At 36.5% G+C, this 21,168-nt stretch overlaps 1 protein-coding gene across 1 annotated transcript; it reads left to right on the top strand.

Annotated features, from left to right (window-relative positions):
* The first annotated feature begins 9,243 nt into the window (after window positions 1-9,243).
* Window positions 9,244-12,046, top strand: LOC148845999 (uncharacterized). The gene has a single exon (XM_088956012.1). It carries the CDS (start codon window positions 9,611-9,613, stop codon window positions 11,789-11,791), a length of 2,181 nt encoding a protein of 726 aa, XP_088812138.1. The 5' UTR covers window positions 9,244-9,610; the 3' UTR covers window positions 11,792-12,046.
* Window positions 12,047-21,168: the final 9,122 nt, after the last annotated feature.

Genomic DNA, 21,168 nt, shown 5'->3' with positions numbered 1-21,168 from the left:
TCACCTATCTCAACGATTAGGATTAGACCTTGAATTAGTTGCAGAACCCAATAGACACCAAAGCCAACTATAATACAAACAAGTTAGGATATAGCAGCAAATTAAAATAGGATAACTAGCCAGCGTAAGGAAATTTAAACACTCATCTTGGCTATTTTGTCTAGTAACATGCCCTGGATAGTTGAAGATGACTCCTAAAACCAAGATTAATGGTTTTCAAGGAGCAACTACCCTCATTGTGAGTTGCTAGCTGACACCTTCCTTCAAGATTGTATCGCCCTCCTTCGCATTCTAAGTGGGGTGGAAAGGAGCTTGTGGATTAGTGGCTCTTCATCATCATTCCTTAGCAATGCAGTCAAGGTAGTGAGAAGCACCACCTATTGATGGGTTTGAGTTGTGGAAGGGCCCTCATCTCGGCGTGAAGAACCACCTGTTGACATCTATTATCTTCTGGGGCATGTTGTCCTTTCTTCCATCAAAAGGCGTCTTCAGTGCCACTAGAGGTGTCCACGGGTTGGTTAACCGAACCATGGCACTTTTTTGTAAACTGAACTAGTGGTACCGGTTTTTCCAATTCACCAAACCGAAACCGAACTAGTACCACCCGTTAATTGGCCCGTCGACTTTGGTTTTTAACCGGTTCGGTTCTTTGGTTTTTTATATTTATAATATATATTATACAAATATATGTATAATATTATGTAATAAATGATAAATGATATATAATATATTATAAATATTTGAATAATATATTATATATATAATATATTTATAAATAGGTCATTATAAATATAATATACGTATATATTATATATAATGAATATATATTTAAATATAATGCATAGAAAATATGTGACATAAATTAAAAATAATATAAAATATACATAAAAATATATATACCAGTCGGTTCGGTTAACCATTGGTTTTTTTGTAGGTTAACCGAAAACCGAACCGGTCCTTTGGTTTTCCAAAAATCTCAAACCGAAACACGAACCGATCAGTTTGGTTAACCACATTTTGCAGTTTGATTTTCTTGGTTCGATTCGGTTTTTCGGTTTTTCGGTTTTTTATGGACACCCCTAGTTGCCACCACCCTCTTCTAGGCAACTTTGACCTCTACCTTTTTCCTTATACCATCAGCTGTAGCCCTCTTTTGGGCAGCCACAACCTCAGATCCCTTCTTCACAGTCTTACCCTTATCGGTGACTATTTCCTTTGTAACCTCGATAAGCAACTTCTTTTGGGAAGGATCCATATCTGCACAAGAACAACGCCAAGTCAGAAAGCAAATCAAGGAAGATTTCACTTGACAATGGGTAATTGAAGTGTCACTACTATGGGGGCGTAGGGCTGAGAATAGCTTCTACTAAGGCCTCTTCCCACACCAGGGGCTTAGCCTTGAAATCTTGCATATCCTTAAACCGTTTAATAGCACCTCATCTTCTTTGGAGTTGGTCAACTTTATCTTCTCTGCTAATAGGCTCCTCCTACACTAGGGGCATGACCTTGATCCACCATCTTCCCCTGTTGGAACTAGAAGTAACACCATCCCTCACCAATAGGATGCTTCCTCAACGCAAACAAGTTTATAAAGAGATTGAGCATCAATAAAACCCCTTAGTGGTGAGCCACTATGAGGACAGCAATGATGGTCCTAATGGTGTTAGGTGTAAACATGATGAGGGTAATCTTGCAGTGATTTAAGAGAGTATGTATGAAGGGATGCAAAGGAAACTAAAGCATGAACTGCAGATAATGCTTGTGAGTGCACACCTTGCCTTCCTTGGTTGACCAAGGCCTGTCACCCACACAAGGAATCCTAGCCCTAAAGTCGTCGGGGATATGGTACTTATCACAAAGTCTATCTATATCCGCATAATGAAGGGTGCAACCCAACTCTGATTGTACGGCCTTGGCACCCTCAACCTCAACTTCATTCCCCTTGGCCTAACTATCCTCAACTTCGGTTGATCCCTCTCCTTCCTCACCCTCCAAATTCACTACTGGATTTCCATTGGGAGTGTCATCCCTTGAAGCCCTTGACCTTGTCGACCCAGTACTCTCCTTTATTGATGAGTTGGAAATCTAGTCGTGCTCAACCGCGAGCTACAACCCTCCTCTCTAGGACCTCCACCTCTAGAAGCCAAACAACTCTCAAAATCGAACCTAGACTCAGGATGTGGAATAAGATTGAATGCCTGGGGTCATATCAAGAAGGATAAGCCTCTCGACTAAAGTCTAAAGTAGACATGATTAGGGATGATATCTTACCTAAGCAAAGAGAATGTACGGTGACTCCAAGAAATCGGATGCAAGAAAGCTGGCCAAGGTGTTCTAGAAGCTCCCTAGCAATGATGGAATGTGAATGATAGGCTTCCAACCCCTTCTCTCCTTCCTTTTTTATTGTAAAATGGGCATCTCTATCCTTTCTCATTGTCTTTAATGCGGGAGCCTTCACTGCAGGCACTACGGTCCTGGTCGAGCCATCCCTAGTGCATTTATGGAAGGGTAATGCTTAGCCGTGTGGATCACGTTACCATTAACTCTCACAGTCAAGGTCCCTAACGTGTAGAACCGTTACACAACACACACCATGTTGACTCCCGGGTAACATTGACTATATAAAGGACCCATGGCCTCAAATAGTTCTCTTACACACATTAATACTCTAAAGTCTCAACCGCTCTTTCTTACTGAGACCTTGGCCTTCTTTTGGTCCTTATCTAACTTGAATGTCAAAGTCCTCGCCTCTGAGACCACATCTCGGGGACTCTGATGTCTTTTGACTGTTCGTAGGTGGAACCCTTGGCCTCTTCACCTCAGAAGTGATGGAGCTGCCCTTGTCTTCAGATTTGGTAGCAATTTAAAATATATTACAAAAATGAGAAAATTAAAATAAAAGAAAAACTAGTCTACCTGAATTCCAATAAACAAAAGCCAACAATTCTTGACTAGAGCATTGAGAGGGAGAGCAAAAGTTTATATAACTCCTTTATTTTATTTCAATTAGTGTTATCAATGGGTTGGTTCTTGCTAGATTAGGGTTGACCCAGTCCTAACCCGATAAATAAATGCACATAACCAACTCCAAACCAGAGCTACAAGTTTTGTTACTATAGATGCAAAACCGACCAGTTCATTAATTGGGACTATTGAGCTGACCTAGTAAGACCCAATTATAATTGACAACAATTCTTTTAACCTATAATTTATATTTAACAATTTACTTGCCATGTTGGAACCTTTAGTCCATAATATTACAAGTATATTATGACGAACATAGCTATTAGACTTGAGGAATAATATAGTAGGGGCGAGCAAATAGGTAGGTCCCTCTCTCTGACAACTAGCTTTTTGGGACGCATAGATCTCAAAAAGTTGCCCAAAATAAAAAAAAAAATATCTCCCCAATCGGGCATCAAAGTGCAAAATTATGGCCTTCAAAAGTTTTCATGCACTAAGTGTGCAACCCACGACCCGGTCACCAAGTCAAATGGGTCAATGGTCAAACAGATCGGGTCAAATGGTTCTTGACCAAGTCAATGGCTTTTTACTGTCTAACGGGTCTTGACTGAACTAGACTTGGAATCCTGGTTGGGTGACGGTTTGAACGGTTCAACTAGTCAGGTCAACGGCGGGTTCCAATTTCAATAACCTAGAATCAACTCCTACAAGGTACATTCCAAGTTCTACCGTGGAACCAAACCAAATCGACCCATTCTCACCCCTATAATATACACATAGATTTGGATCTTATTTGATTGGAACAATCAAAACCAGTTCCAACTCAACTATATATCAAAAGTCAAAGTATCATTACCCAATATCCACCCAATTATGATGATAACACATACTGGAGACCCAAACATTATATATTTAGGTTAGTTTTGTTTGATTTTTTCAAATCTTTTCAACCCATTGACATCCTATTCCTATCATAATGGCACCCACGTATAGGGCTGCAGCTTGGTTCAAGTTAGCCTAAAACAAAACCTGAAAAAGTCAAGTTAGGTTGGGTCGGTTTGAAGTTTGGATTGGGGGCATAGTTGTTAAGGTGTCTAAGTGATTATAGGTGACACTAGACAACACTGAGGCCACAAGAATTTTACAAAATAAAGAACTAACTTTTGTCTAGCTAGTTCCTAATGTTATATACCATTCAACATGCACATTAATTGAAAAATAACATTCTTTTTCTTAATAACATTAAATTTCCTCTCAAAATGTGGCAAACCATCAACCTAAAAAATAAAATTATTTTAAATATATCAATTTCATTTTTAAAAATAATGCTATTTGTAAAGAGCAATTTCATATCAATTAGCAGCTAGGGGAGGCTATTAATTTTATATAATAAAAATTCAAGATGGAAAGCTAAATAGAAAATGAAAATAAGGATGCAGATGTTGTTTTATTTAATTGAAGAGAAACTTCTATATACTTCTATTCCTTTCTTCATTTTTTGCTCAAAGCCCTTTGGGCTTTTAAATTTCAATAATAAACTAAAACAAAGTATAAATGATATGTAATAGAATGTCAATACACATATTAATAAGATGTAACATTTTTTTTTGATAAATAAGATGTAACAATATAGATGATATTATAATAAGGTGCATACATCATCATTTTTGTTGCCTAGAGAGGTGCCTAATTGCTAGGCATTTGGATGAGGCACATAGGTGATGCATTGACAATTATAATTAGGCATCTGGTTGAAAACTATGAACCTGACTTAACTTCCAATTGGTAGGGCTAGATATTGTATTAATTTCTATGAATTTGGTAGTATGTATGTACGTATGTATGTATGTATGTGTGTGTGTACTTAGGTTTTATAGTCTATTTATAAATTTGGTTTCAATATTATGCCTTTACTAAATTGTCATAGATTCAAGTTTCATACATGTTATTTTTGGTTCACTTTTTTCATGAAATACAATATCAAAGTCACTTTTAATTCATTTTATTAATAATACATAATGTTCTGATCAATTTTAGTCTATGTTCATTAATACTAGTCAATATTCAATTATAATCAAAATTCAATTTGAATCCAATATAAATATGATAGATATGATCCAATTTGAATTTGAATATAAATAAATCAAATTTGGATCTACCTATATCAAGTTCACTTTGATCAATTTGCAGCTGTTCCGGTTGGGTTAGGGTTGTGGACTTGACCAACTTGACTTATTTTTCTCTTTTTGAAGCCCCAAAAGGCCATTCCATTAACTTAAATAAAGTTACACTTTAATTCTCTCACAATATAATGTTAAACAAACTTAAAGAAAGTATATAAACATATATTTATGTATGTAAGTACACGTGGGTATTTATGTATTACATGTGCATATGCATATATTTATATATGCAACTATGCATCTATAAATGTATGTATGTACACATGTTATTATCTTTGTATATGCATGTACGTATGTCAACAATTTTAATTTTAAAGGCAAAACTTTTCCAAAACATGTTTATCTATAAGTATATAATGTTGATACTTAGTTTACCATCAAATTTAAATCACATTATCATCATGTTATATATATAAGAGTAATATTTTACAAACAACATTTGTCCAAATATTAATTTAAAATCCATTTTCTAATTTTTTTGTTCTTTTTTCTTTACTTGCCCACATGCATACACTAGTATATAACAAGATAAAAGACTTAAACCTCCTCTAAGATTTATGCCAAATACTAAGGCATCCCCTCTCTTTTTAAAATGGACTAATACCTCCTACAAGATATATTTTTAGCCATTATGTCTAACAAAATTGTTAAGAAACAAATATGCCCATATGGGCTTAGATTGATTAAAAAAAAAACAAAAAACAAAAAAAAAAACAAAACAAACCATCTTCAACCTTCTAGCAATACTAATTGTTGTCATTGCTTCCATCATTGTTGCAACAAGTTGTTGGTCATATTTGTTTTGATCATAACAAACTCGTTGAAGGTACTAATATGATGTGACTCCAGATGTGTAGATAATTTTTTTATTCTCTTGCATTTGAAATGGAAATTGAGCAAGAAATGCAAAACTTTTATCTTTGAAGATTAATAAGATCGAAGTTCAGGAACTTCAAGAGTCTTTTGTATACAAACTTGATGTAATTAACATGCATGTGCAATGCATAAGCTCATTATAGACCCACAATGGTTCAACTCATACCTTAGGGACCAATGGTAAGGCTAAGTAAGGCCTTAGGAAATTTCCTAAACCTTGAGTTAAGAAGAAAAATTAACCCTTATTGTAGCAATTACTTGAGCTTTCCAAAGAAACTTGTAGCAAGCAATTGACTATTTAACCCTTATTGTCAACTAACTGCAATAGGCTGATTTGGAAGCAAGGCACAAGTAGTTGACTACTTAGACCAAGTAGTCTACTAACTGAGATAGTCGAGCCTAGGAATGTTACTCTTCATCTGAGAGTCGACTATCAAGGCTACATAGTTAACTCCAGTCAAGCATGTTAGAGTCTCGTGACTCAGATAGGTTTAATCAACTACTAGAGTTTGATAGTCGACTACTTTACATAGATTCCTCTCTAACAAGAGGAAAATTTTGACCATTTGAAGAGCAACAACTCTTTCCTCTTCAAGCAAGCTTTGAATCCTATTGGAAATTATCTCTGAAACTTTCCAATAGAAGTTTTATTACTCTTCAATAGACTAAAAATGTTCAAATTCAAGCTTTTAATTCAAGAGTATTTAAGCATGTTTTCAGTTGAAAAACCCTAACAAGAATAAGGAAAGGAAAATAGAAGAGGAAAACAAGTGACAAAGAGAAGAAAAGAGTTTGAAGAGCATTCTTCAGCCAAAAAGAGTGAAATCTTAGTGAGAAAATGAAAAGATGAATTTGAATTATAGTTGGTTTCTCACTGAGAAATCTAACTCTCTTGAGAGCTTGAGCCCTAGTATTATTGTATATGTGCACAATTGCATTTGAAAAGTTTTGCATTGTACTTGCATATTAAATTTATAGAGGCATTTTATTATTGTTGTATGCATTCTTTATTGTTATTGTTGTTATGGTTGGGATTGAACATTGAAAGGTTGCATAGCACCTATAAGTCTATCTAGGAAGTTGTAAGAGATTTTTTAACACCCAAAAATCTAATTGGTTAATGGATTGAAAACCCTTAGGTAGTGTAACTGAGGAGAGAATGCAGGTTGTGAATAGCCAAACCTCTATAATTCTAATATGCTTTCTTGTTATCTTTGTTTTTACACATACTTGTGTATATACATCTAGTTTTACAACAGTTGTCTATTTATTCATTGTTGCACCCTCAATAGGAGAAGAAATCTTAGGAAAGTTTTTTAAGAAACCCAATCCACCCTCCCCCTCTTGGGATAGGCCATTAGACAACACAAGTTATCAACAGTGGAATTGGGGCCACCTCTTACCAATCCAACATATTTCTTCCATCTGAACAGTAATACTAGCCATCTCATTGGATTCTAATGCAACTAGATGGGGTGAAGAGAGTATCAATGAAGAAGGGGAATTTCTCCTAATTCTCTAGCAATCTTAACTCAAGGCCATGGGTATCAATTGTTTTTACCATTGTGAAATAAAACTTCAAGGAGCATTGTTTAGAACAAGATGTGTGTGAGAAGCATTTCCCCCATTTTTGGACAGCTATAGTGACATTATTTCATCTATTGAGAAATCGATGATTGGTCATAAGTTTGCTTGGTAGAAGTTATAAATGGATCTCTCATCAAATCCAATGAGATTGGGCAATAATTGGAATAGTAACAAAGGTCTTCCCAATTCCTGATAAATAAGACTCTTCACCTTTTGTGCCTTCTTCTATTTTCCAAAACCCATTTCTTCTTTTCCTCAAATCCAAAAAGCAAGAATCTGCAATACCTAATGAGTGAAATGAAGCCTTTGAGTACTTATACAGTTGATTTGTTGTTCCCTTCATGATTATAAACCTATTCCTATAGAATCTCAATCTTAATTCTACAAAATTTTTGCTACTTGAATCCTTAATTTTCTTATAAAGAAAATTCATAATTTCACAACATCAACCATTCGGCCTTGCTCAAATTCATCAAGTAAACAAATAACTTGGATCTTCATGCTTTATTTTTTCAAAAATTCTAAATGCATTCTAATGTTTAGAGTTAGATGAAGTTTTTTGAATGTCAAAATTACATCAAGAAATGTGATATTTTCTAGTTGAGGTCATGGAAGTTGTTATGTTCCTTAGGAGAACTTACCCCTAAAAGTTAGCTGATAGAGGGAGGGAATCCAACCACATATATACCCACAACAGCATCCCATACTACCAATGTGAGATACCTTACATTATCATTCCATACTATGAATGTGGGACAAATGGATCATAACATTCCACCATACTCTAGATTCTCGACACCCACATACGCTAGCTTTGCACTAGTCCACCTAGTCTCGGCCGAACACTACAATAATGACATCACCACTTGCACCACATGATTGCAACTGGGAGGCATAGTGTAGGCTCTGATATCATTTGTTATGTGCCTTACGAGAACTCACCCCTAAAAGCTAGTTGTCAGAGAGACGGAACCCAAACACATATATACCCCACAAAACATCCCATACTATCAATGTGGGATACCTCACATTAGCATCCCATACTACCAATTTGGGATAAATTGAACATAACATAAGTGGTCAAGAACCAAGGCATTTTGTAGAAGAAGCCATGATTGACTCAACTAAGAGTAATTAATAATAATCTATAGAAATCTTTGACCAATAAACGAGAAGGCAATGCTCCTATAGACAAAGAATAGCTGTAGATAGAAGGGTTGAGTCAGAGTCCCTAAGAAAATCAAGAGGATGACTTTGTTTTTTTTTTTTTTTATTCAAACTTACTACTTGATGATGAAATAATAGTTGCAATGGTCAATTGAATGCCCATGAGTCTCTTTGCTGAATGGGGAATATTTTAGAGGGCAAAATTGGATTTTTGAAAATATTTAACTATATGTCAATTAATATGCAACTGGCCTTGATAAATTCTTAATGAAGGGGAGACTTTTGTCTAATAATGTCACCTGACAAGGGAGGCATTAGACCGTTTTGAAAAGAGTGGAGGTTTTAGTATTTAGCATAAACCATGGGAGGTTTAAGTCTATTTCCCTATAACGCTAAAACGGAATTGACTCAATTCTTGAATTAGGAATAAGGAAAAGAAAACATTTGGCAAAGGTAGAGTATTGATGAACATCTCCTAGAAAAAATTAGAATACGCCGTGAGATTGGCGTGAGGAACACTCTGTGCAAATAGGATTTCCTATTCATTTTTCTTACCCACACACATCAGCACAATGCCAAACATCTCGGGTTGGGTAAGGTGCTCTTAAACCCAACCTAACGCGGCCGACTTGACCTCAACCCATGAACTAACGGGTCCCACAACTTGCATAAATTCTTCTGGTCAGAAATTCAGAATCCTTGATTCGTGGTATGAGCGAGTGATTTGATTGTACTTGACTCCGAGTAGACTCATAACTGGATCTGGATACATCTCCGATCTCCGTCTCCGAGCCGCATCAAATCTTTCAATCCATTCGTGGTATGGCGTTCGAATGACGGCTCCATCCCTGAGAACCCTCGTCAAAGACTCGACTTTTGTCCGACATTTTCACTGCTGTGGTACTAAAGTTTCTACAATCCCAGGTCTCCATGGCAGCTGCTCCTGTTCCAAGCTATGCTCTGGAGGTCAGAGACAACGAACCAGACGAGAAGGACGGTTATGGCGACAGCAAATGCGCCTTCTTAGTGGTAGCTCTTTGCCCTTGTCTCGTTTTATTCATTATCCTCCTCACGGTCGTTTCCATCGTTCTCGTAGTGAAGTTTCGTGCTTTCTGTCATATCCCTTTTCACGGTCTCTCGAGTTTGTTTTACAAGAAGAAATGCTAGCCCTGGGCTCTAGGGTTTTTAGCACTGGGAGTTGTTCTGGGGTTTCATACGAATATTCGACACACAGACACCCAATGGAAGAAATCGACATTCCTAGAAGTGGTGGCGGTAATGTCGATTTCGTCGCTAGATCTGCGCCACCTTCTTGTTTGCGTTATTGTCTGAATCATCGATTTGATGGTTCTAGTGGGGTTGCTCCAGTTATTTGGCTACGCTCCTATTCACAGCCGCTTCACTTCGTTCTACCAGAAAAAATGATTGTTTTGAATTCAAAAGCTTCAAACATTAGGTTGTTTTCTGGGGTTTCAGATGAGGATACAAGAATAAATGAAGAGGAAGGAGATATGGAGGAAGATGGTGAAGGTGGGGATATTAGGAGTGAGGACAAGTGTTTCGAGTCCACTGCAGATCCAAAAGAGGTGGAAAGAGTCTGCAAGGTGATTGAAGAATTGTTTACATCAGACAGGAGCATGGAAGCGGTTCTTGATCAATGCGGAGTTGATATCTCTCATGACCTTGTTGTGGATGTGCTGGCTCGGTTCCGGCATGCCTGGCGTCCGGCATTCCGATTCTTCTGTTGGGCAGGACAGAGGCCTGGATTTTCACATAATTCAATAACGTATAATTCAATGATGGGCATACTTGGGAAGACGAGGCAGTTTGAGAGCATGGTGGTTATGCTTGAAGAGATGGGTAAACAAGGGCTTCTAACAGTAGAGACGTTCTCCATTGCTATCAAGGCTTTTGCTGCTGCACGGCATATGAAAAAGGCAGTTGGGATTTTTGAGTTGATGAAAAAGCATAAGTTCAAAGCAGGTGTTGATACATTCAATTGCTTGCTTGACGCCTTGGGTAGGGCAAAGCTTGGAAAGGAAGCTCAAGCTCTCTTTGAGAAGTTCAAGGATCGGTTCCCACCAAATTTGCAGACTTATTCAGTTCTTCTTGCTGGATGGTGTAAAGTGAAGAATTTAATGGAGGCAGGGAAAGTTTGGAATGAGATGATTGATAAGGGTCTTAAACCTGACATTGTAGCCCATAACATAATGCTTGAAGGGTTGTTGAGGGGTAAGAAGAGATCTGAAGCAATCAAGCTGTTTGAGATCATGAAGGCCAAGGGTCCTTCTCCAAATGTCCGAAGCTATACCATCTTGATAAGAGATTTGTGCAAAGGTAGTAAGATGCAACAAGCTGTTGAGTACTTTGATGAGATGCTTGATTGTGGTTGCCAGCCAGACCCTGCTGTTTATACATGTTTGATTGTGGGGTTTGGAAACCAAAAGAAGATGGATAAGGTGTATGGACTGCTGAAGGAGATGAAAGAGAAGGGATGCCCTCCTGATGGCCGAACTTACAATGCCTTGATCAAACTTATGACCAATAGGCAAATGCCAGATGATGCAGTTAGGGTTTACAAGAAGATGATTGAGAGTGGTAACCAGCCAACAATCCACACTTATAACATGATCATGAAATCCTACTTCATAGCAGGGAATTATGAGATGGGGTGTGCTGTTTGGGATGAGATGAATCAGAAGGAGTGTTGCCCTGATGATAATTCTTATACTGTTTTCATTGGGGGGCTCATAAGACAAGGAAGACCAGAAGAGGCTTGTAAATACATAGAGGAGATGATAGAGAAAGGAATGAAGGTTCCTCAGCTTGATTACAATAAGTTCGCAGCTGATTACTCTAGAGCTGGGAAGCCTGATATTTTAGGGGAGCTGGCTCAGAAAATGAAGTTCTCTGGAAAGTTTGCGGTTGCCAATTTATTTTCTAGGTGGTCTGAAATGATGAAAAAAAGGGTTAAGAGAAGAGATCATGGTCAAATTGAAAAACAGTTTGTCTGAGTTCATGATTGGATGTGTTTGTCTAAGTTTGTAATTGGAGCCTAATACTGTTTTGGCTCCTGAATGAAGAATGAACTACATTCATTACTTTCCCATTTCCATGCCCTTGACTATGTTATCCTATTATCCTCTGTATATGTTTGGCCTATGCAGAACCATATTTGCCTTATGTAGTATATTTTGCTAATGGTTGCATAGAATGTACAAACTTTTCTGGTATTATTCTATTCAAATTGTAGTGTTTGTAGTTTCTTATTTGGTATACTCGATTTTTTTTTTTTTTTTTTTTTTTTGTGGGGGGGGGGGGGGGGGCAAAGAACTTCAGTTATCTATGCTACCTATATGCTGATTATAATCATTTTGTCAGGTACCTTGTGAGGCACCATTTGTTCTTGAAAAATTATTACCATTATCACATTACGGAAGCTATTTATGAAAAATTATTGTCATTTCTTTACCCTAATCCAAAAATTTTCTTCTCTTTCTACCTCCACCCGAGATTCTTGACTCTTTTCTTTATCCTTCTCCAGACTTGCTTGTTTTATACTCTCCATTGCAACAATTATGTTCAGTGGGTAATATAATTGTTGAGGGTATTTTAGTCATTGTAATCAATCTAATAATGGGGCGCCTAATGAGAGGTATGTTTGTAATTATTTCACACTCTAGTACAAATACTAATGACTGGGGTATGATAACCAAGAAAGATACTTGCCCCTTTTACTCAAACTTTTCTTCCTTCTTCCTCTTTTCTATTCTTCTTCATTATTTGACTCTTATTTAACCTAAATCATCATATTGGATGATTATTCATCATATTATATTGGAATTGGATATATTTGGATATGGGTTTGTTTCTTAAGGTGCTTTGGTATGTCTGTATGTTTTTTCTCTGTTTTTAGGGGCTTTGTTAGGGTGGGTCTGTTGTTTTTTAGGTCTGCTATTGTTGAGTGATTCCGTATCACCCTGCTGCAATTTCCTTTCCTTTCTCTCTAATAAAGTTTATTTTTTATTTATCTTCAAAAAAAATCTGATTGCACAGTTCTTGGAGCACTATCTATGCCACCATTTGTATGGATAACATCAACGGCCATACAATAAACCTGCAATCCTTAGCTTTGTTTGGAGGTGTAACCTCAACATCTCTCTAGGTTATATTTGCTTCTTTTTAATGAATTTTCTTTTTTACCTTCAAAAAAATACAATAAACCTGCAATCCTTCATCTGTAAACCCTAGATTCTGGTAAGACTTGATTTATGACAATTTTGGTGCAAGTAGACATTTTTTATGACATGCTATTCTTTTGATTTTATGCCAAGAAAATTGAAGAAAGATCAGATGTAGTAACAATGTCTTATAATAGCTTGTGCCACAAGGGCACTTCTGTAACTTCCCTTTTTATTTTCTGTCACTTAAGTATAAATAGACAAGGGGACGCCGCTAGCCCAGATTCTTGCCTCTCAAACTTTTCTCTTCCTCTCCCTCTCTTCTCCTCTCTTCCTCTCATTCTCTCTTTCCCTTGCTGTTTTCTAGTGAATAATAGATATAAAAAAAAAAAAAAAAAAAAAAAAGAACCGTGAGTTTTTAGACATCTATAGTACCTGGATATCCTTGTGTATCTGGGTAACATAGGGTTCTGAATTCTGATATTCCTCATTATGCTTTTGTTGGCAAGCATGTATGGAATTTACTTTGAAGCAAATGACATGATTATGCTCTTCAAGGAATACTTCTACTTAATATAAAATTAATTCTGTGGTAGCATCCTGGGAATTGTCCATATCATTCAAAGAATCAGTTAATAAATATTTCATCATCCCTGCTTCTGTGCAGCAGGGGAAAATTTGTATACACTTAACAACATGGGCAGCACTAAATGGACAGCACATATGATCCAGAAAACTTGTTCTGCAATACATGAACTGATGAAAGTATTCATAAGTTTGAGTGGTTTACAGTATTTTTTGTCATTAGCTACTTAAGTTCGTTTTATGTTATTGACTGTTATTCTGTTGTGCTTCCTTTTCACATCTTTTATACCCTTTTGGATAGGTAGGAATTTTAACATCATAGTTGATATATATTTAGATGCAGCTGCTTGTAATGTTTATATATGTTTGCCCATTTTCTTCATTTATGAATTTGTATTAAATTTGCATTGTATAGTTTCTTCTATGATACCTGGATACCTGTAGAAGTCTGCTATACCATCTTTGATATTCCAACTTCTGGTGTAAGCTTAATATTTGACACTATGTCCAGTCGTTTCCTCTCTGTATCTGGGTATATAGATTTTGTATACTTATTAAATCATCCTGGTTGTTGGGTAGGAAGGTCGGATATGACTAGAGGTGTAAATGTAAAGTGGGCTGTGCCGGGCCAGCATGGAACGGCCCGCAGGTGGCCCGTACAAAGTGCGGGGTGTTACGGGTCGTGCTGCCCTTCCCGGTGAAAATTTTGGGGGTCGGCCCAGCACGGCCCACGGCCCAGGCCCGTGTGGGCCCATGCCACAGGCCAAGCCTTGGGCCAGGTTGGGTCGTGCGTCGGGCCAAAGCTATTTATTTAAAAAAATGACAAATTTTAAAATTTTAATTTTATATGAATTTTCTGTATACAATTGCTTATATATACAATAATTAAATAAATTAGTATAGTAAAATTAAAGAAAATATATTTATTTTATTAATATATTATATACTATATATTATTATATAATTATAATATATTGTTTATATATATAATATATATATGGGTCGTGTCGTATTGTGCCAGCCCATGGACCTAAAACCCCAGGCTCAATACAGCCCTTAGACTGTCGTGCCGGGCCAGCCCACCGGCAGCATAGCTCGATTTATACCTCTAGATATGACAAATATTTCCTTGTATGTCTTTCAACTTTGTTTTGTTTATATAGTAAACTTTGGAGCTTTCTTCACTTCTTGTATCTCAATCTTAATTATCTGTGACTAGCCCACTTTTTTTTTGTTTGTACGTTGTTTTGGTAGAGAGAAGTAGAGAACGATCTTGGTTACCTTGAGAGAATAGGGTAATGGAGTTCTTATCTTGGATCAAGCAGAAATACTGAACAGCTCAATCCTCGTAGTAAAAACAAAGGGTTTTAACCTTGGGCAAATATGTTAAAGTATCCTTGAGTTTGTTATAACTCCTTTTTTTTTTGTAGGTTTAATTCAATTATTCAAACTCAAACCCGACTTGTTCTTCCTCTTCCTCCTATCTTCCATCATGTTTTGACTTCTGGAACTCTCACCTGTTGTGCAACAAAGCATACCGTTGCCATTGCAGATCTGGCTCGAATCCTAACATTTTGTTTGCAATCGAAACACACACCACACAGACTTTGAATCTTGGACACCTAGGAGGGTTCATATCTCTGACACTCCCTCCTCCGGCGCCACCGTACATTTGTTGTCTCTGTCTCCAGCTCCCCGCCTCAGCCTCCCATGCTAGAAAATGTTTCTGATGTGATCGACATTTCTACAAAAATAAAAATTATATAATTCTCTGAATATTCTCATTAAATTTGGTAAAAGAAATGCAAGTTTTCAGATAAATATACTTTTCGTTTCATACTAGTCGAGATTTCAGATTTTGGAATCTCTTCTCATGAACTTGTATAAACTAAAGAGCCAAGCTGGAGCTCCCCACGTATGGCCTCCATTCTTCAACATATTTTTTAACACTAGAAAAGTTGATGAAATTCTCAAAAAACCCAAGTGAGCTAACGAAGGAAACAGTCTCAACAACTAAGAAAGATGAGTACTTGAAGGTGGCTAGCAATGTTGTGGTGGGTAACACAATCGATTCCCATGACCTCCAAAACTCTTGAGGGGACTGCCTTATCCATACCTAGCTGCTCCACTGCTTGAATGAACCGCCTCTACAGGTCTGGAGTCCAGTTGACCCGGACTCAGTTTAATAAAACAAGATTTTTTTTAAATTATAATAAAATAAGGGACTGTAGTTGATAAGGGCAACTTTTGGGTCCTAATATCAATAAAAATAATCCTTCCAATATAATTTTTAAAATATGTTAACTTTTAAAAAAATATAGTAAATAAGGGCAAAAATACTATTCATCTTCTTCGTCTTCCAAACCACTTCCGCCCCAGCCCTACGAATTTCAATGACCATCATCCACCAGCGCCGCCACCGCCTCCACCCACCTCCACTCACCTCTGGAAACACCAATCTGACGACATTGCCTCTACTACACCAATGACTACCGCCAATCTATTGACATGGAGTTTCTTTGAATCATTTTTCCTCCAAGAGGAAAATGGCTTCATGTAGAGGCGGTAGGAGAGGAAGAGAGATGGGACTTTTTCTAAGAGTTGTATTGGGGACCAACTCTGTATTTGTTAGCTTCTCCCCTGTTCTGGGACAGGGGAGAAGAGATGTCACACCTAAATTGAAAGGGTTACCAAAATACTCTGGTAATAACTAATAGGGGAGAAGAGAGGGATGATACTTTAATCTTAAAATGAAAGAAACCATCAGGACCGGTCATAATCTCAAGAGAGATGGGGCATCGGAAATCCTCTAGGTTCAGGAAACTAAGCACCTCCGAGTCACGGGTCTCTGTTCAACAATGCCAACCACCAGGTGCTTAGTGTCATCAGCAATCCTCTGGGTTCAGGCGACTCACCACTGGTTTGCTTGGAGGAAGAAGATGAGTAGTGTCTTTTTCCTTATTTGATATATTTTTTAAAAAGTTAATCTATTTTAGAAATTATATTAAAAGGATTATCTTTAATGATATTAGGGCCCAAAAGTTGCCCTTATCATCTATAATCCCATAAAATAATAATGACCTAGACCCAGTTTCACAAGCGAGCATGAGTAATCTTAGGGAAGTAACTATGTAGCTGATAATAGTCATTTGACTTATCGGTTCTTGTTTTATAGGCTCACATGAGTCTTTGAGAAGGGGTATTCCTGTTATTTCTACACGAGTCTTTCCCCTTCAGACCAAGATGGAAAGAGGACAACCCTGTATCAGTGTCTATCCCCACTAATTTATGTATAGTTCCTGCCTACTTGTAGGCTAATGGAAGATACCACTTAAAGAAAGACTTCTTCACTCTTATGTATCTCCATAATTTTTAGAACATCAGCCAATTCCATGTGCTTGTCTCCTTGGATTTTGATGCTTGAGTTAACCTGATCTCTTTCCCCACATCTTGTTGCTATAGCTAAGGGTGTCAATGGACTGGTTTTGGATTGGACCTCGTCCAGTTCAAAATCAATTTGGACAGATTGGACAGACTAATAAGACATATTGGATTAGACCAATCCGGTCCAAAATATTTATTAGATTGGATTGGACCTGTTCCGTCCATAATAAATTTATATGGGATTAGGTTGGATTAAGCCAATATCTGGTTCATTGATATAAGATAAGAATATAGGTGTCAATAGACCAGGTTTGGGTTGAAACCAATCTAAATCAAAACAATTTGAACAGATTGGATGGTCCAGACATTGAATTGGACTGGTCCAAAATATTCATTGGACTGGATTGGACCTGGTCCATTTATAATGGACTCACATTGGACTGGATCGGATTGGACCAAATCCAATCCAATTGACATCCCTAGCTGCAATCTAGGGGTGCAAATGGATCCGATCCTATTTTGTTGGATTCAAATCTCCCCTGTTTGGATCTTTGGATCGGATTAGGAAATAGGATTTGATCAGAAATCGGATCGGATTCAGATCCCCCTATCCGTTTCGAGAAGATCAGGTCTGATATATATATATATAAGGTTTTAAAAACCGACCCAAAAATGGAACCATTCTAGCTACCAGTTTCTGGGTCGGTAGTTCGACCGTCCGAGTCGAACGGTTTGGACAGTTTGCATAGTAGGGCAAATATTTTATACTAGTTATGAGATTTGAGAAAGGAGAGAAGAGATGTTGTCGGCTGAGAAAGAAGAAAAGAAATAAAGAAAGGAAAAAGGGAAAAAGAAAAGAAGAGAAAGGAAAGGAAGGAGGGAAGGAGGGAAGGAGGGAAGAAGAAGGAAGAGGAGGGTGGTTCGAGACTCACCAGTGACGATAATGGCAATGGCGACAGCGAGGCGGCGGCAACAAACACAAATCTGAGTTCTCGGATTTGAGATCTAAGTTCTCATATCTTCTTTTCTTCTTCTTCTTCTTCTTCTTCTTCTTCTTCTTCTTCTTCTTCTTCAGATTTGAGACATGAACTCAAACCTAAGTTCGTGTGCTTCTCTCCTACAATTTTATACTGTGAACTGTTGTCCGGATTAGTAGTTTTTTGACAAAGTCAATGGTTTTTTACCTAGGAGCGGGTTAGGGGTGAAACGGAACCGGTTGTTTGAATGGTTTTTAGGCTGAACGATCTAACCATCCGGGTCAACGATGGTTCAAAAACATTGTATATATATGTTATTATAAATAAATAAATATATATAATACATATATGTTATTTATTTATTTATAAACATATTATTTATATTGCATTTTTGTAAATTTGTTATATTAATTATTTTTTAACAAAAAATATGTATATATATGATGAAAATAGTTGAAAGATACTTGCATTTTTTGTTTTTTTATTTATTATATTATATTTTTATTTTTATAATTTATTAATTTTTTGAGAAATTTAAATTAGATTAGATTAGATCCAAAAATCAAACTTCTTCATCGGATTCGAATTTGAATCTATACTTATGAGATCCGATCGAAGCTTCAGATCATTTCTTAACAATGTCGAATCAAATTCAAATATAGCCTTATTCTAATCCAATCAAATCCATTTGCATCCCTACTGCAGCCGCTAGCATCATCTTTATTACTCACCACTTTTCCTTTGTTTATGGATGCAAGAAGCTTTGTAGAACTAATCTCCATTGGGGAAGCTTGATCTAAGATTGGCAACACCTAACTAGCTATCAAAGATTTCCCTTCCATACCTATTGAGGAGTCCAAATAGCTTTTCTAACTAGCTCCTCTAATCTCGATTCACACTCCATGTTATGATCTTCATCCCCCACTCCATAGAGATATGGCATAAAGCCAAGGCCCATAAGATTAAGGGTTGGATCCTTGCTGGTTCTTTTTTCTTTTCAGCAGAATTTTCCCTTTCCTCTTCATTTCAATTTTCAAATCATAATTTGTGAAGCATTTACATTCTTCATGGCCAATAACGTAACAAAGGTAACAAAAAACTGGTAATTTCTCAAATTGAAAATTATACCATTCCTCAGTTCAATCCTTAGAGATGTCCTTCAAACTTGTTACAATTGGCTTCTGTGTAATCTCAAGTATTTCATCTAACGTGCTTTATTGTCTATGCCCATTGATTTGCTTGCTACTTCAGCTAGTTTGCAATTGATTCTATACATTATGCATTCAGTTTGTAGGTCTAAAATTCAATCCGAAAGGTGGTTTTGGATTAAGTTTCTAAAATTCTAATCCAAAAGGTCTAAAATTCTAAATATCATGCATTCAGTTTCTAAAATTCTACATTGCCTACGTGATTAGGCGGTTTTCAGAGATTGCCTCGCCTAGACGACTGAAGTTTTTAACATTAGGCACCTACCCAAGATATTAGGCGGCTGCCTAGGTGACTAAATACAAGTGAGGCACCTAGTGTAATTAATCTTGACATTTTTTAATTTTTTTATGAAATGGTATTGGTGGTTTTATGTTTTTAACAAACACCCCGTAATATATTAACCAAGATTCTATTTGTTGTCTTAAAACTAAGTTGTCTTCTTCTTCTTCTTCTTTAGTTTGTTAAAAACCACAGTCCCCAAAAACAGCCCCCCTCCCTTTAATTCTTGTTTGATAAAACAGGGGATTCACCCCCTTTTTTTGTTCATTTTTGTGTAAAAAATAATGGGATTCACCTCCGCTTGTTCTTCACCTGTTGTGTAAAAAAATTATAAAAATCAAGGTTTTTTCCAATAGCAAATAGAAAGTAGCAAGTAGAAAAAATTCAATAAATGGACATTGACTTGCATGTTGGACTGATCATACATGATACATATCATTTACTTTTTATATTGATTATGTTTTTATTTTTTATTTTTTATTTGCATGTATTATGTTTGTCCATGAATTTTTGCACTTATATTAGCCTTTTTAATATCATTAGTGAATGAGAATTAGTTTTTGTTCATGCATGATGTATCATTAGTGAATGTAAATCAGATTTAGTAATTCTAAGAAAATGTTTTATTATTGTTATTGTTAATTTGTGTTTATTAATTAACTTAATTTTGTTAGTCTTTGACTTAATGGTCACCGGTTTTATTTTCATTAGATAATGGTAGATGAGGAGGGAAATCAAAACACTTCTAGCAATAGGAATAAGACTCAATCAAAGGATCCAACATGGAAATATGAGCATTGGCATGATATGGAGTATATAAATGATATTACGTGTTATGTGGCAAGATTGTCAAATGAAGAATTAAGAGAATAAAACAACATTTAATTGAAAGATTTGGGGACATTAATAAGTGCTTAAAATCTACGAGTATTGCAAAGAAGATGCAAAAATACATGTTCAAAACTAAGAGGAATAAACCATTAAATTATTTTATAGTTGAGAAAAATTCTGGGCCCTAGGGGCAAATGGTTTCTAAGAGAGCAACATGTTATGAAAGTAACCAACCTACAGAAGTAGGTGACTACATTTCAACTGATAGAAGTGCCCAAACATTAAACCACATAGTGCCCAAAAAAAAGAAGAAAAATGTTAGAGGAGATAGATGCTTTTGTGAGGCCAAGTCTAAAAGAAGTGGTAGAAGCAAGGCACAAAGGAGATTTAGTGCAAACAAGCATAGAAAGCCTGTTGAAAAAGAAAGAAAGAAAAAGGTGAATGAATTTGTTGTGAAGTGGTTTTATCAAGCCAGAATACTCTTTAACACAATAAAATTGAAGAGTTTTAAGATTATGGTGGAAACAATTGCACAATTTGGGTCTGGGTACAAGCCTCCAATTTATCATGAGTTAAGAAAGCTACTCTTGAAAGGGGAGGTTGAGAAAACAAAGTTTCTTTTTAAGAAATGTGAGGCCTCTTGGATGGACAGATAAGAGGCAAATAAATTTGATAAACTTTTTAGTGAATTCTCCTAAAGGTACCTTTCTCTTGAAATTAGTTGATAGCTCCAATGAAATCCACAATGCAACTTAATTATATGAACTGATAGATAAGGTTGTGGAGGAAATATGAGAACATGTGGTGCAAATGATTATTGATGACCACTCTGCTTATATTGTTGTAAGTGATCTTTTGAAGACAAAGAGAAAGAATTTATTTTGGACTTCTTACATTGTTTATTGTTTAGACCCCATGTTGAAGGATATTGGAGGATAAAGGTAT

Source organism: Nelumbo lutea, chromosome 7, assembly GCF_056320005.1.
Source record: "Nelumbo lutea isolate HS-2025 chromosome 7, American lotus-T2T, whole genome shotgun sequence".
NCBI classification, from domain to species: Eukaryota; Viridiplantae; Streptophyta; class Magnoliopsida; order Proteales; family Nelumbonaceae; genus Nelumbo; species Nelumbo lutea.
This window is presented reverse-complemented; position numbering and strand designations above follow the sequence as displayed.